The sequence below is a fragment of the Sinocyclocheilus rhinocerous genome, unplaced genomic scaffold, assembly GCF_001515625.1.
Source record: "Sinocyclocheilus rhinocerous isolate Xijiao unplaced genomic scaffold, SAMN03320098_v1.1 scaffold1858, whole genome shotgun sequence".
NCBI lineage: Eukaryota > Metazoa > Chordata > Actinopteri > Cypriniformes > Cyprinidae > Sinocyclocheilus > Sinocyclocheilus rhinocerous.
The window spans coordinates 821203-834539 of NW_015647052.1; the positions used below are offsets into that span (position 1 = coordinate 821203).

The following is a 13337-nucleotide window of genomic DNA, read 5'->3' on the forward strand; positions in this document are numbered from 1 at the left end:
ACAAAGACAAGTTTGTCAAGTGTTGTTGTGGAGTAAATATGATTGAGTTGTTTGTGTGTGGGGGACAAATGTGATGTAAAAACAAATGAATGCCTCGGGCTCATGGTTTAAAGGATGGGAACCTACAAAAAGTGACAGTCTAACTAAGCTCATGCATTTAATTCCTCAATACAAGCGAAATTAATTATTTTTTAATTAAATTTACAGAAAAAAAACTTTAATGTACAAGAAAAAGAGGATAACACAAGAATTGCCATTTTGGTGACTGTATATGTACACTGGAACTGTATATGTCATTATATTATATAATGTTAACACCAATCTATTTGAGCTATTAAAATTGTATTTTTACTGTAAAATGTGCTAATAATACCACAGGTTGTGCAATGTAGGGCCACATAATAACCTATGGCCAATAATAACAAAGACAGAGCACAGAAACACAAAACCTATTGACACATGATAATGCAGTAAACATTAAATAAGTATTAATGAAATAAGTAACGATTAAATATATTTTTAAATTATAATTAAAATATTAAAATAATAATATTTCAAGTTAGATACAATCCAAACAAATGTGATGGTTCAAGCAGGGAATTCTGGATATGAGTCTTCTCCCGTAAATTAAAAGGCATTTCATACTTTTTACAGGTTTCCATGTATTTTATTTAAAAATACAGGCTAATATATTCAAAATATCTGTTTTTACTGTATATGGTCAAGTAAGCTCACCTTCTTATGCGTTAAAACATTTTACTTGCATTTTTCCGTGTATTATGCTTTCAAACAGTAAATGCTGATTTCATTAACGCTTTTTAATTGAGAGAGCGCGCTGAAGTGCGGTCTGTACCATGAGTGCGCAGTTTCTGGGGAGCCGCTGGGCGCTGCAGTCTCCTCAGCACAGGCGCTGCCCAGCAGCGATACACTAGCCAATGACAAGCTTGTTTAGGCTGATGAGAGAGGTGGGTTGTTTCGCCCCTCAAAAACAATAACACAGCGGCCCCGTCACTATAATAACCCTATTTGCATCCAGCAACCCTCTATATTCGTGGCTCGCTCGCTCGCTCTCCGCACATGAAACTTAAATACGCGCATAGAAAAGAACAGTGGGCGTAAACGCGCTATTTATAACGGGGTAACGTTATTCCACAGTGCACCGTGCTGGGCCATAACCCTCAAATAACACGGCTTACTTTCACTTAAAAACAAAGATCCATGCGGTTGTGCTTTACATTTACGCGTAGTAACGTATATCTGTTACATGACGAACTTACTGAAATCGTGACTTATCCATTTTGAGCTCCCATCGAATAAAAAGACGTATAGTTGAATGCGTCATTCTCTTTCCTGGCCATTTTAAAATAAAGACAGCAATGAAATGTTCAGCGTATATGATTCAAGTTCAAGGTTGACACAAATGCGAGAATCTTCAAAGCAGGCTGTCATTACGTCATTGACATCAGAATAAAATAAGATTATATAAATGACTGAAGAAATGCGTACTAAATGTACCAATATGTTTTAATATAGGAGAAGGAAGATGGATGGTGATCATCTGGAGCAAAGCGTCACCTGCAGGCAACCAGCGGCGCATCACAGCCTGGAAGCATCGAAACAACCGTGTGTCAACAGCAACGGTAGAATTAGGGTGCAGATTCTCAGAAGTTTAGTTCTTTAGTTGTACCTTAAGTAGAGGTTTTCCTTCTTTTTCTTTGTCTTCTGCATCAAGCTTAACTTCAAGTTTCTCAATCAGTTTCTGGGTCTCTTCTTTTTTGAAATTCATAATGGCATCAAAAACCTGTGAAAGGAGTTCAAATAAGAGATGAGCTGTAAATGAGTCACAGTAGCAAGACTCGAGTGATAAGAAGAACTGATTTAAACGGAAACCTTAAAGATTGGATCCAAGACAAGCTGGCAGAAAGTACGAGGAAGCTTCTTGCCATCTGCATTGGCTGCCGATTTGCTGAATTTTCCACAAGAGGGATCAAAGTACCTGAAAAAGATGGCTTTGAGATAAAGAGTATTTTGTATATACACACAATTTATACTGGAAATCACATGGGCAGCTTAGACACTTACTTTTCTCCCCAAAGCTTTTTCATCATCTCCTCCACTTTCTTAGCCCGTTCTGCTGGAGGAAGGTCTGCTTTTTTCTTATCTCCTTTGGCAGCAAACTTGGCCACATACATCTCAGCAAACTGCTTCAGAGTAAAAGCCCAGCCATGGAGACCTGATCCAAATCCAACAGTCCCAATCACAGGGTCCACCTAAGGTACCCCCCAAATCAATAAGAAACAGATAAACAAAATCATTTATTTGACTCATAAAGTTGACTTTTCTGTCTCAACTGCTACTGATCTGTTACCATAATGTTTCCCATTGGTCCATGCTCTCCTTCACCGTAGGTTGAGATGATGACGTTAACATTCTCCACAATCCTCTGGAAGGTTTGGAAAAGCTCATCGGGTTCCAGCTGCAACTCGAGGAGGGCACGATCCATCTTGTTCATCATCAAGACAGGCTTGATGCGCTCTGCAATGGCTTGTCTCAAGACGGTTTCAGTCTGCACACATACACCTGTGGAACAATTCAAATTTTGCCTTTTTAAACTCACTTTTTGGTCAGACATCGAAATCTTACTATAAGGTTATACGATGAAACCATTAGTGTGGTTGAATGTTCTTATTGCATTTTAGAGGACTGCCTTCATTAGAGAAAAGAAGTGTGAACTTGATATCCTAAAATTAATTTGCCTTACCTGATACACAGTCTACCACTACAAGGGCACCATCTGTAACTCTTAGAGCTGCTGTCACCTCAGAAGAGAAGTCAACATGTCCCGGTGAGTCGATCAGGTTGATGAGGAAGCCAAAACCATCCTTGCACTGCTTAATGAAGGCTGAGTCATTCTCACCAAGCTCATAATATAGAGAGATGGCCCTGTGAGGGAAACATATGTAGAGGGTTTCAATGTTTGTAAAAAATGTCATTGTGGTATTTCCTCGATAAATAGACACTCGTGCTAGTTGATGAAAGAGCCATATCTCAAAAACTACAAGGTTTTATATCAACAGTCCACTAATGTGTGTTGAAAGAAAGTAATACTTTGCAAGGACAAATTACAATAATTACAATTCTATACATCAAAGAATCCTGGAAAATGTATTTCAACAAAAATATTAAGCAGCACAACATTGATAATAATAAAAAGTGTTCCTTCAACAGCAAATCAGCATATTAGAATGATTTCTGAAGAATCTTGTGATACTGAACACTGGAGTAATGGCTAATTTGAGACGTTTAAATAAATGTAAACTTTTTAAACAGGAATACCTACGTTGACTTTATGGTGATACATCTCTCCTGTTCATCTTTTCTGGTGTCAGTAAATCTGGTCTCTCCTGCACGTGCAGAAGCAATAATACCAGCCTTGCACACCAAGGAATCAGTGAGAGTAGATTTGCCATGGTCCACATGGGCGATCACAGACATGTTCCTGATGTTGGACTTTTTGTCCATGATTTCCCGAATCTGGTCTACCGTGAAGTTCACCTGAGGGACAAAGACAAGTTTGTCAAGTGTTGTTGTGGAGTAAATATGATTGAGTTGTTTGTGTGTGGGGGACAAATGTGATGTAAAAACAAATGAATGCCTCGGGCTCATGGTTTAAAGGATGGGAACCTACAAAAAGTGACAGTCTAACTAAGCTCATGCATTTAATTCCTCAATACAAGCGAAATTAATTATTTTTTAATTAAATTTACAGAAAAAAAACTTTAATGTACAAGAAAAAGAGGATAACACAAGAATTGCCATTTTGGTGACTGTATATGTACACTGGAACTGTATATGTCATTATATTATATAATGTTAACACCAATCTATTTGAGCTATTAAAATTGTATTTTTAAAAATTTTACTGTAAAATGTGCTAATAATACCACAGGTTGTGCAATGTAGGGCCACATAATAACCTATGGCCAATAATAACAAAGACAGAGCACAGAAACACAAAACCTATTGACACATGATAATGCAGTAAACATTAAATAAGTATTAATGAAATAAGTAACGATTAAATATATTTTTAAATTATAATTAAAATATTAAAATAATAATATTTCAAGTTAGATACAATCCAAACAAATGTGATGGTTCAAGCAGGGAATTCTGGATATGAGTCTTCTCCCGTAAATTAAAAGGCATTTCATACTTTTTACAGGTTTCCATGTATTTTATTTAAAAATACAGGCTAATATATTCAAAATATCTGTTTTTACTGTATATGGTCAAGTAAGCTCACCTTCTTATGCGTTAAAACATTTTACTTGCATTTTTCCGTGTATTATGCTTTCAAACAGTAAATGCTGATTTCATTAACGCTTTTTAATTGAGAGAGCGCGCTGAAGTGCGGTCTGTACCATGAGTGCGCAGTTTCTGGGGAGCCGCTGGGCGCTGCAGTCTCCTCAGCACAGGCGCTGCCCAGCAGCGATACACTAGCCAATGACAAGCTTGTTTAGGCTGATGAGAGAGGTGGGTTGTTTCGCCCCTCAAAAACAATAACACAGCGGCCCCGTCACTATAATAACCCTATTTGCATCCAGCAACCCTCTATATTCGTGGCTCGCTCGCTCGCTCTCCGCACATGAAACTTAAATACGCGCATAGAAAAGAACAGTGGGCGTAAACGCGCTATTTATAACGGGGTAACGTTATTCCACAGTGCACCGTGCTGGGCCATAACCCTCAAATAACACGGCTTACTTTCACTTAAAAACAAAGATCCATGCGGTTGTGCTTTACATTTACGCGTAGTAACGTATATCTGTTACATGACGAACTTACTGAAATCGTGACTTATCCATTTTGAGCTCCCATCGAATAAAAAGACGTATAGTTGAATGCGTCATTCTCTTTCCTGGCCATTTTAAAATAAAGACAGCAATGAAATGTTCAGCGTATATGATTCAAGTTCAAGGTTGACACAAATGCGAGAATCTTCAAAGCAGGCTGTCATTACGTCATTGACATCAGAATAAGATAAGATACATAAACGACTGAAGAAATGCGTCCTACATTTACTAAAACGTTTTAATATAGCGCTTCAGTCAATTTTAATGCAGCCTGGTGAACTGACACGGTGAAATATCGTACCATTTTGGCGAACGGCTCCCAAGTGTAGGACGGCCTCGCGCTGCGGTCGCTGCTCCTCTCCGCCGGAGGACTTGAGAAAGAGAGGCTGTGACGTCGAATATTAATTTATGCTGCGACAGAAAGCACTGCGGAGTCATGTGGAGCGAGTCATATAGACCCAGATGACCCCATTACTGGACAGACCAGTGAAGGCATTTAGATTCAACATAGTTTGCACTACTTAATAATATGCACTATAACTATATTATGCATGTGACCGCAGAAATACACAGAAATAATGCTCAATAAATAAACAATCAAGCATTTACATATGCAAACATGGCGCACACACACTAATATTACTTCGTCGTCTTCTTAATAATAAAAATAATAATAATGAAATTATGGCATTTGAAATTTAAGATGATCACTAGAATGTTCCACAGGTTCTGGTGAGATTATCTTTTTAATGTATTACTAGGTGTGCTCATATTTTGTCACACCCATGATACATGTACACAAAGAAATTGTCTGGTATTCTTACATAACTTTACAATTTTTAAGTAGGTCATGTTAGTAGCTTGCAACACTGGAAAAATAATATGACTTCTGCATTTATTACATGTTTGATATGCAAAATATGGTTCTTTATTCAGCACTGCAAAGTTGTCTATGATGAAAATAAATTTTAAAAAATGTGATTTTTTTTATGCCATTACATTGGTTGGAGCATAAGAAACAAATGGAGAAAAACATAAAAATATATTTTATTCATATTTTATTCTGTGTCCTTTGTAGAGGACGCCAGGACTAAGTTATTAAAAAAAAAAAAATAGACATGAAAAGGCATGAATAGGCAAGTTATTAGGTTTCAGGCTATTTTTAACCAAGCTTTGTACAAAGACGATTCTCAACTATGTTATTAAAGATATAACAGATATACTATTTTACTTTATGGAATATGTTATTCCATAAATAAATTGGTATTCCCATTCTATACAATGTATCTATACATTGCATCTAATTAGCATATTAATGTGTTCTTAGGGCAAACTATAATGAAAAAAATAAGTGTTATAATGGGAGTAATAACATTTTTATAAGAATATCTCATTTGTCCTGGTGTCCTCTATGAAAATTATGCCCTGTTTCATAATAAAAAGTCATATTCCGATTTGAAACCCCAAAATATTTTTTATTTACGACAAACAATTTGAAAATTAATCAGATTTAAAAGATAATTACAAAACATTGTCATATATTTTTTTAAATGCATAAGATTGCACACAACAGGTTAAAACTGAACATAGTGAGCCATTTAATTAAATATTACATTTAGTTAATTCATTATTCATAGATAGCCTGAATGCACTGCAAGTCGCTTTGGATAAAAGCGTCTGCTAAATGCATAAATTAATTATTAAATTATGTCTCCATGGACATATTTTCACTAATACATCCCAAACAGTAGATGGCGCTGTATCGCTAATCATTTGTTTAGACTTAGTGGAGGGAAAGTTCGAATCAGACGAGGAAGGTACTGACAGAGAGCGGCTTTGGTACTGAATCAGAAATCAGAATGGACTGTGGCTTTATACAGTAGATATGAAATATTAGGTACCATTTAACTGCCTCTGTTTGCGGTTTTTGTCATGTCTGTCATTCCCTGTTTAGTTGATAGATGGAGTGAGGAGAATAACAACATCATGTTGACTTGGAAGGTAACGTTACTGTTGCGAAATTAATATTTTTTCGTTTACAGTAATGTTAGACTTTACGCAGACATACTCATGTGCCGAATTACCGTTTCAGCAAAATGAACGAGGCCTTGAACCAAATCAGCATGTTTGGAAGCGATGCTGGTCGGAAAGCCTTAAACTGCTGCAGAAAATTCAAGGTATTTTCATGTGTTACTTTTGATTTGATGGCTGTAAGTAAGGTGATATTAGAAGCTCATAACCATATTCTGTTTACACAGGAATACCAGCAGCTACTGAACGACTCGAACTTGAAATGACAGTTTCATATAATACGTTTTTATTCTCGTTGAATTTCTCCAATGCAAGTGAAATAGAGGAAAGTCTCACCAATAGTTTATTAAGAGGTAAATAACATCATGTCTTATTTTTTTAAATTATTAATATATGCAGTGGTTGTGTATGTGTTTTATGTTTGCTCTGCCTTTCTGGGGTTTTTTTTCTTTTTTTCCTGCAGCTTTAGAGGCTGGTGGATCTCAGGTTTCCTGTTCTGATCCGGTTCAGTTGTGGGAGGCTGTTCTACAGACTTTTGGCTCCTCAGTCTATGTGCCTTATGTCCACAAGCTTCTGCTCATCCAGTGGATGCTGTGGCTCATGCAGTGTCAGTTAGAGAAAGTTCTTACTCTTCTGATGCAAACTAATCACAAGGTATTAATTTTTACAGTTTTTATTAAAATAAAGAATTATTAGGTCCCCCTTGGAAGTTTGCTGAAGCTCCCTAGTGGTCCCTGGCTCTCTGGTTGAGAACCACTGTTTTATACCTCATTTACAAGCATATGCTATTGTGTGTCAAGTATAAACATAATTACTGTAAAATACTGACCAGTTTTTATTACTTGTTATGTTTATGTTACATCTGTTTATTTCTGAAAGCACATGGATAATGTAAGCTTTTCTCCAGATTTCTACTAGTGAAAGCAGAATCTCAAACTCAGTATTTTTACAGCATAATGCTGTCTTAGAGGACTTGTATCTGTGAAAATGTCAGGCTCCTATTAGGTCCCCACCAGTCAACCCGAAAGTGAGGGGAATTTTTTTTTTATTGTGCTTTTTTGCCCCCGTTAAATAATAATTAAGATAAATCTCAAACCTGAAATGTTCTGAATGCACACTATACTTACCTAGGTACCCCCAACTCAATACCTTCCCTTTATGGATTGAAATTTTTTGTTTGGATTTAAGATTTTAATCTAAGGAACATTAATGTGCAAAGTGTTTATACATGTACATTGAATGTGCTTTAGAGAACAGTTTTTCCCCAAAAAAGTTAGGACCATCCTGAGATTAGATATTTAGGTTTCCATAAATGTCCATATAACCAAAATGTGTTGTGGGCCATTAAACTCATGGTTTTGCAATAAATAACTTAACATAACATAACAAAACAGAGGTAATCACTCCAAAAAATAGTACATTTAAAAATGGCAAAGCAACCTCTATTGGACCACTTGATATGGATTGAATCCTTACAAACAGTAATGTAACAGTATTTTATAGTTAAACACATCAGATGTAAACAAGAAATTGCCTAGTAAAGTGACCTAAGAATGATTTAAATTGTTCATGTAAATACTGCTGTTTTCAAGAATCTGTATTTGACTGCTGTCCTCTCAGAGCGAGCATTCAGCACCTGTGGATCTACAGACAGAAACCCGAAACCTTGCTTTGAGCATGGAAGAAGACTCCTCACTAAAGGTTGCCATGGCAGCAAAGGACCTCAAGGATCTCTTGCACATCTGCACTGTAATGTGTCAAGGTATGGAATATCTGAACTAAGATGTAGACGATTTCATTAAACAATGTGATCAAACCTTTATGTAAATATTTTTACATTATGTAGGTCCATATATTAATGTCACAAGAAGTACATCTTACATATAAGAGTTGTTATATGAAAAAAACATTGTATTAAAGTAAAAAAGCAATACAGATCTTGTTTCTTTGCTATTTAAAACATAATAAATAGTAGAACTGCCATTAATCCTAAAATGTGTTTGCTGGTTTAGGGGTGGAACAGATGAAGATGGAAAAATATTCTGAGGCCCTTGGAGCTTTTCAGGAGGCTAAAGGCCTCCCAAGTCCTAGAAGTCTCTTGGCACAGATCCACACCCTCACAGGCCAGAGTTTTGCTAAGCTGGTAAGAAGCTCTGTTCTACAATCCCCATCCAATGAACCCTGAACTAAATAGACCTAAATAGACAAAATCTTGAATCAACAGTTCCTGAACCAGTTGCTGTTTATATTTGATTAATTGAATTAAGTTTGTTTGTTACATTACATTAACTGATTCATGTGTGGTAGGTCAGAATTTGAGCATACACTTTCTATCTTAAGTCCAGGCACTCTCAGTGGCTCTGTTATTTATGTCCCTGCAGGGTCAGCCCCATTGTGCTCTCCACTTTTATAGGAAGTCTGTGGAGGTGGATTGTGCTTGCCATAGTGCACTTTATCAAAGTGCTCTGGTGTTCAGACAGCTTGGCAATCCAAAGGCAGAAATGGAGGCCTTGCATCTCCTTTACTCAGTAAGTTATTCTGTACACAAATTATTGATAATTTATGCATTATTTGGAGAAATGTAGCATTACATCTCTTGCACCTCTGTGGTGAATGGGTGCCATCAGAATGAGTTCAAGCAGCTGATCAAACATCACAGTAATCCACACAACTCCAGTCCATCAATTAACATCTTGTGAAGTGAAAGGCTGCATGTTTGTATTGTACAAATTCACCATTAAGATATTTTTAACTTCAAACTTATTTTTTACTTCAAACCGAGTCCTCTATCCATAATTTTGCTTTCTCCAGTGAACAAGTCATCTTGTATGAAAAGGAAAGAAATATGCACAAATCAAGCACCTTTCACAAGTGAAAACAGTCCAAAGCAGTTCTAAACAAATATGTTGGTGGATTTCAATGTGAGAGGACAACAGGGGATGGACTTTTTTAATGGATGAAGTGTTATTATGAATTATGGACTGGTATTTTGGCCTGAAGCAAGTTAAAATGACTTGATGGATTTGTTTCTTACAAACACGCATCTTTTCACTTCAAAAGACATTAATTGATGGACTGGAGTCGTGTGGATTATTGTGATGTTTTTATTAGCTGTTTGGACTCTCATTCACTGCAGAGAATCCATTGGTGAGCAAGTGATGTAATCCTGAATTAAAGTCTGTTCAGATGGCCTGAGGGTAAGTACATTTTCAGCAATTTTTTTCATTCATTTTTGTGAACTATTCTTTAACTACTTGTGATATAAGAGATAACAAATTGTTAATTGTTGTCCTTACTTCACACAACACATAACAGCTCATTACTATATTGAAAACAATAAACAAATAATTTGTAAGTGCCAGTGATCCATATCTCATGACTGTCTTCTAGTGTCAATAAAGTAGATGTAAACAAGTAAATTTAAGAAGCAGCATGGCTCAGGTGACACTGAAGGTTTTTTTCAGTCCAAACAGTAAAGGATATTTCACATTCTTTCAGAATTCTCCAATAAATGTATTTCCTGCATGTTGTGTAGTGTCATTTTGAAATGTTTGTTAAATAATACTTTTCTCTTGCTTTGTTTACAGGCAGTCCAACTGCAGTCTGATAAAAGTTCATCTAGTGCTTCACTGGTCTCTCCAGCTATGCTGTTTGGTGGTGTACAGATGACCTTCATTAGCAGAGTCCCTTCCCCTTCTCTGATTCTGCACACTTTGGCTCACACATGTGTGGTCAATGGCAGGCAAGTGATTCCACAACAAGGACAAATGCTTGAATCATATATCAAATCTGAATACAGAATCAAATCAGAATTTTAGATCTAGAAAATCTGAATCAGAATCAATCAGATCTAGAAAACCTAACCTAAACAGCTAATCAAAAAAAATATATATTTTGTGTCAATCAGTATTTCAGATGGTGTTGAGTACTATCTAGATCTGTTGGCGTCACTGCAGTCAGATGGCAAAGATCTTGTAAGGACCCCAAATTTTTCAGGCATCGCATTCAAAGTAGTGCTTATAAAGTAATATAACTGATTCAGAATGACCTGTCTGTGTTCCAGATACTCACAGGAGATGGCACTTCTTTTCCCAGAATCCCAGTGGTCTACCTTGAAGCAGGATTTGCTTTATTAAAAGCTAAACGTTATTGTGATGCTCTTGTGGTCTGTGAGGAGGTCATCACCAGCACTTTGGCCTTCATCCCTGAGAGACTGCTGCTTGATGCTGATGAAAAACTAAAAGCAGCTGATTCTGATGTTGTGCTTGAAAATGTTGATCTTGTGTTATGGGCTGGTGCAGCCCATCTCCTTCAAGCACAAGCCCACTGGAAACTGAAAGACACCAAAGAGGCTATTACTAATTTTACAAGGTACAATATCAGTACCTGTTTCATTCGATACTTTGCTGTGTTGGCAAACCATGCTTTTTTTTCTTATGTTCTCATTCTTTCCTTTCAGAGCAATTAATCAACTGGTCAAAGTGTTCATTAAACAGAAAGGTAAGTAATCTCTCTTTCCAGTCTGACCGTTGCTCTAACAAGATAGTGTGTTCATACTCAAAATCATATCTGTTTTTGTTTGTGAAGTATCACCCAGTACTACGATCCTTACGGATATATTTATCTATACACAAATGTTTTTATCCTGTGGTCTTCATTGGGTATATCTATTAATAATCTGCTTTCAAGAGATGAAGTAAGCTGTTTTCCTCTCTTTAGCTTAGTGAGGCCACATTTGATGTGTGCACTTGCTTCATTGTCTTCATTATCGTTCATGTACCATTTACTTGCATGGTTTCATCAAACTTTTAGACTGGAAACAAAAACATCTTGGAAACACTGAAGCGATGGTTGAAAGAATGGTGACTGTGGAAGCAGCAAAAGGGCAAGCACTAGCTAGTAGAGGGCTCTGCTTTCTGGAAGGAGGTCAATTAAAGGAAGCCCTGAGAGATTTCAATCTCAGTCTCCAGATGACACCAGGTATTCACCTGACATGCTGTCAATATAGTGAATTTGTGTGACTTGTTTGTTGTGATTAGTCTGATACATTGCATTGTTCTTCTCAAATTTACATGTGGAATTGAATTTCAATAGGTTGTAAGAATACTGAAATGTGGCTGACTGAGGTCTTGTGGAGGCTTGATCGTAGAGAGGAAGCATCAGCACACTGGAGAGAAGCCCATAGTACTAAAGATGCAATCAAGTCAATGTAAGCTATTAGACAAGTCAATATGGTTCAGTTTTGTGATAATATACTAATATCATAATATGACTTTTACACACATCATTGGAATCTAAAAGAATGCAACTGGTATGGTGAATGTTCAGTAATCTTTTGACTTGGCTTTCAGAAAGCTACCGCTGTATTTGCAGCTATGGCCAGATGACACAGCTTTTGACTTCAGTGGCTTGAAGAAGAAAATGGAGGAATATATTCAAGCCAAAAAGACATGAGAGATGTCAGAAAGGAGGCTCTCTACTACATTCAGCTAAACTGCATCATTTCAATTTTTGGTGCATCTAAACCAGAACTACAAACAGAAAAACAGTTTGTGTTGTCTAATTTCCTTTTCAGATGTAACCATGTAGCATTCCACTTGTCAGAGCAAATGATTTGTGAGCTCAAGAGAATGCATCCAGACTGGTATCAGATTCTTTGTATATCTTATACTTGCCAATTTTTCTGATTAGCATCTTGTTTTTGGAATGGACATGAAACCATTTTATCTATGATCTTGACAAATAAATAATATTCATAATGAAAAGGATTTGAAATGAATAAGCTCTGAAAAAGTATTTTATTTAACTTAAAACTGCTATATAACTTGGTTCTTATTTTAACCCACAGAGTCACATATAAGTACATTTTATTATGACAGTAATATTATATATGCATTCACTACATTGTTCTGCATTACAGCTCATTTAAATTATTACACAACATATTCTCAAATACATATGTTTGGTGTTTTGTGTCCTTTTGAGATTACCTAACTTGTTGGGAAATGTAGCCTATTTGTAGCGTTGTAGTCAAGACCACCTAAACCAAGACCAAGTCAAGAGCAAGACCAGAGTGTGTTGAGACCAAAACAAGACCAAGGCAGGGCGAGACCGAGTCAAGACCAAGACCCAAACAGCACTCCTGAAATTCAACTGAAAGATCCACATTTATTGCCTGAAATATATCTAATTTAATCAATAAATACAATTCAAATAATAAGACACTACCGGTATATAGAGCTGTTACCAATCAAATGAAATCACTAACAACAAAATTCATCTTTGCACTGCAGAGGCTGCACAGAAGCTGCATCTGAACTGATACAATTATAATTGCATTAATATGGTTGAGAATTATTATATTTTAAAAATATTATTTTGCATATAGAAATATGATGAAAAAATAAATTGAATATGAATGTCAAACTAAAACCACCAGTTGGCGGCAAA

At 36.4% G+C, this 13337-nt stretch overlaps 2 protein-coding genes across 2 annotated transcripts; one reads left to right on the plus strand and one right to left on the minus strand.

The window, feature by feature from the left end:
* Positions 1-1289: 1289 nt before the first annotated feature.
* On the minus strand, positions 1290-5262 carry LOC107708620 (elongation factor 2-like). The gene is made up of 9 exons (XM_016512899.1): positions 5158-5262; positions 3341-3555; positions 2762-2943; positions 2369-2580; positions 2083-2270; positions 1891-1996; positions 1688-1801; positions 1516-1603; positions 1290-1303 (listed from the first exon to the last, which is right to left on the minus strand). Exons 1-9 carry the CDS (start codon positions 5158-5160, stop codon positions 1290-1292), a joined length of 1122 nt encoding a protein of 373 aa, XP_016368385.1. The 5' UTR covers positions 5161-5262.
* A 1393-nt stretch (positions 5263-6655) lies between these two features.
* LOC107708626 (Fanconi anemia group G protein homolog) lies at positions 6656-12655 on the plus strand. Its single transcript, XM_016512905.1, has 14 exons — positions 6656-6857; positions 6949-7033; positions 7115-7240; positions 7351-7541; positions 8508-8649; positions 8900-9030; positions 9269-9415; positions 10475-10629; positions 10795-10861; positions 10951-11258; positions 11347-11387; positions 11700-11867; positions 11982-12096; positions 12239-12655. The coding sequence occupies exons 1-14, from the start codon at positions 6789-6791 to the stop codon at positions 12339-12341; spliced, it is 1848 nt and encodes a 615-aa protein (XP_016368391.1). The 5' UTR covers positions 6656-6788; the 3' UTR covers positions 12342-12655.
* Positions 12656-13337: the final 682 nt, after the last annotated feature.

Coding starts and splice junctions, on each gene's coding strand:
- LOC107708620 (XM_016512899.1), bottom strand. Junction 2,271..2,368: donor GACCAATGGGAAACATTATG/GTAACAGATCAG, acceptor GGGGTACCTTAG/GTGGACCCTGTGATTGGGAC. Junction 1,604..1,687: donor AAGGAAAACCTCTACTTAAG/GTACAACTAAAG, acceptor CGATGCTTCCAG/GCTGTGATGCGCCGCTGGTT.
- LOC107708626 (XM_016512905.1), top strand. CDS start 6,789: ATGTCTGTCATTCCCTGTTTAGTTGATAGATGGAGTGAGGAGAATAAC. Junction 8,650..8,899: donor CTGCACTGTAATGTGTCAAG/GTATGGAATATC, acceptor TTGCTGGTTTAG/GGGTGGAACAGATGAAGATG. Junction 10,630..10,794: donor ACATGTGTGGTCAATGGCAG/GCAAGTGATTCC, acceptor TGTGTCAATCAG/TATTTCAGATGGTGTTGAGT.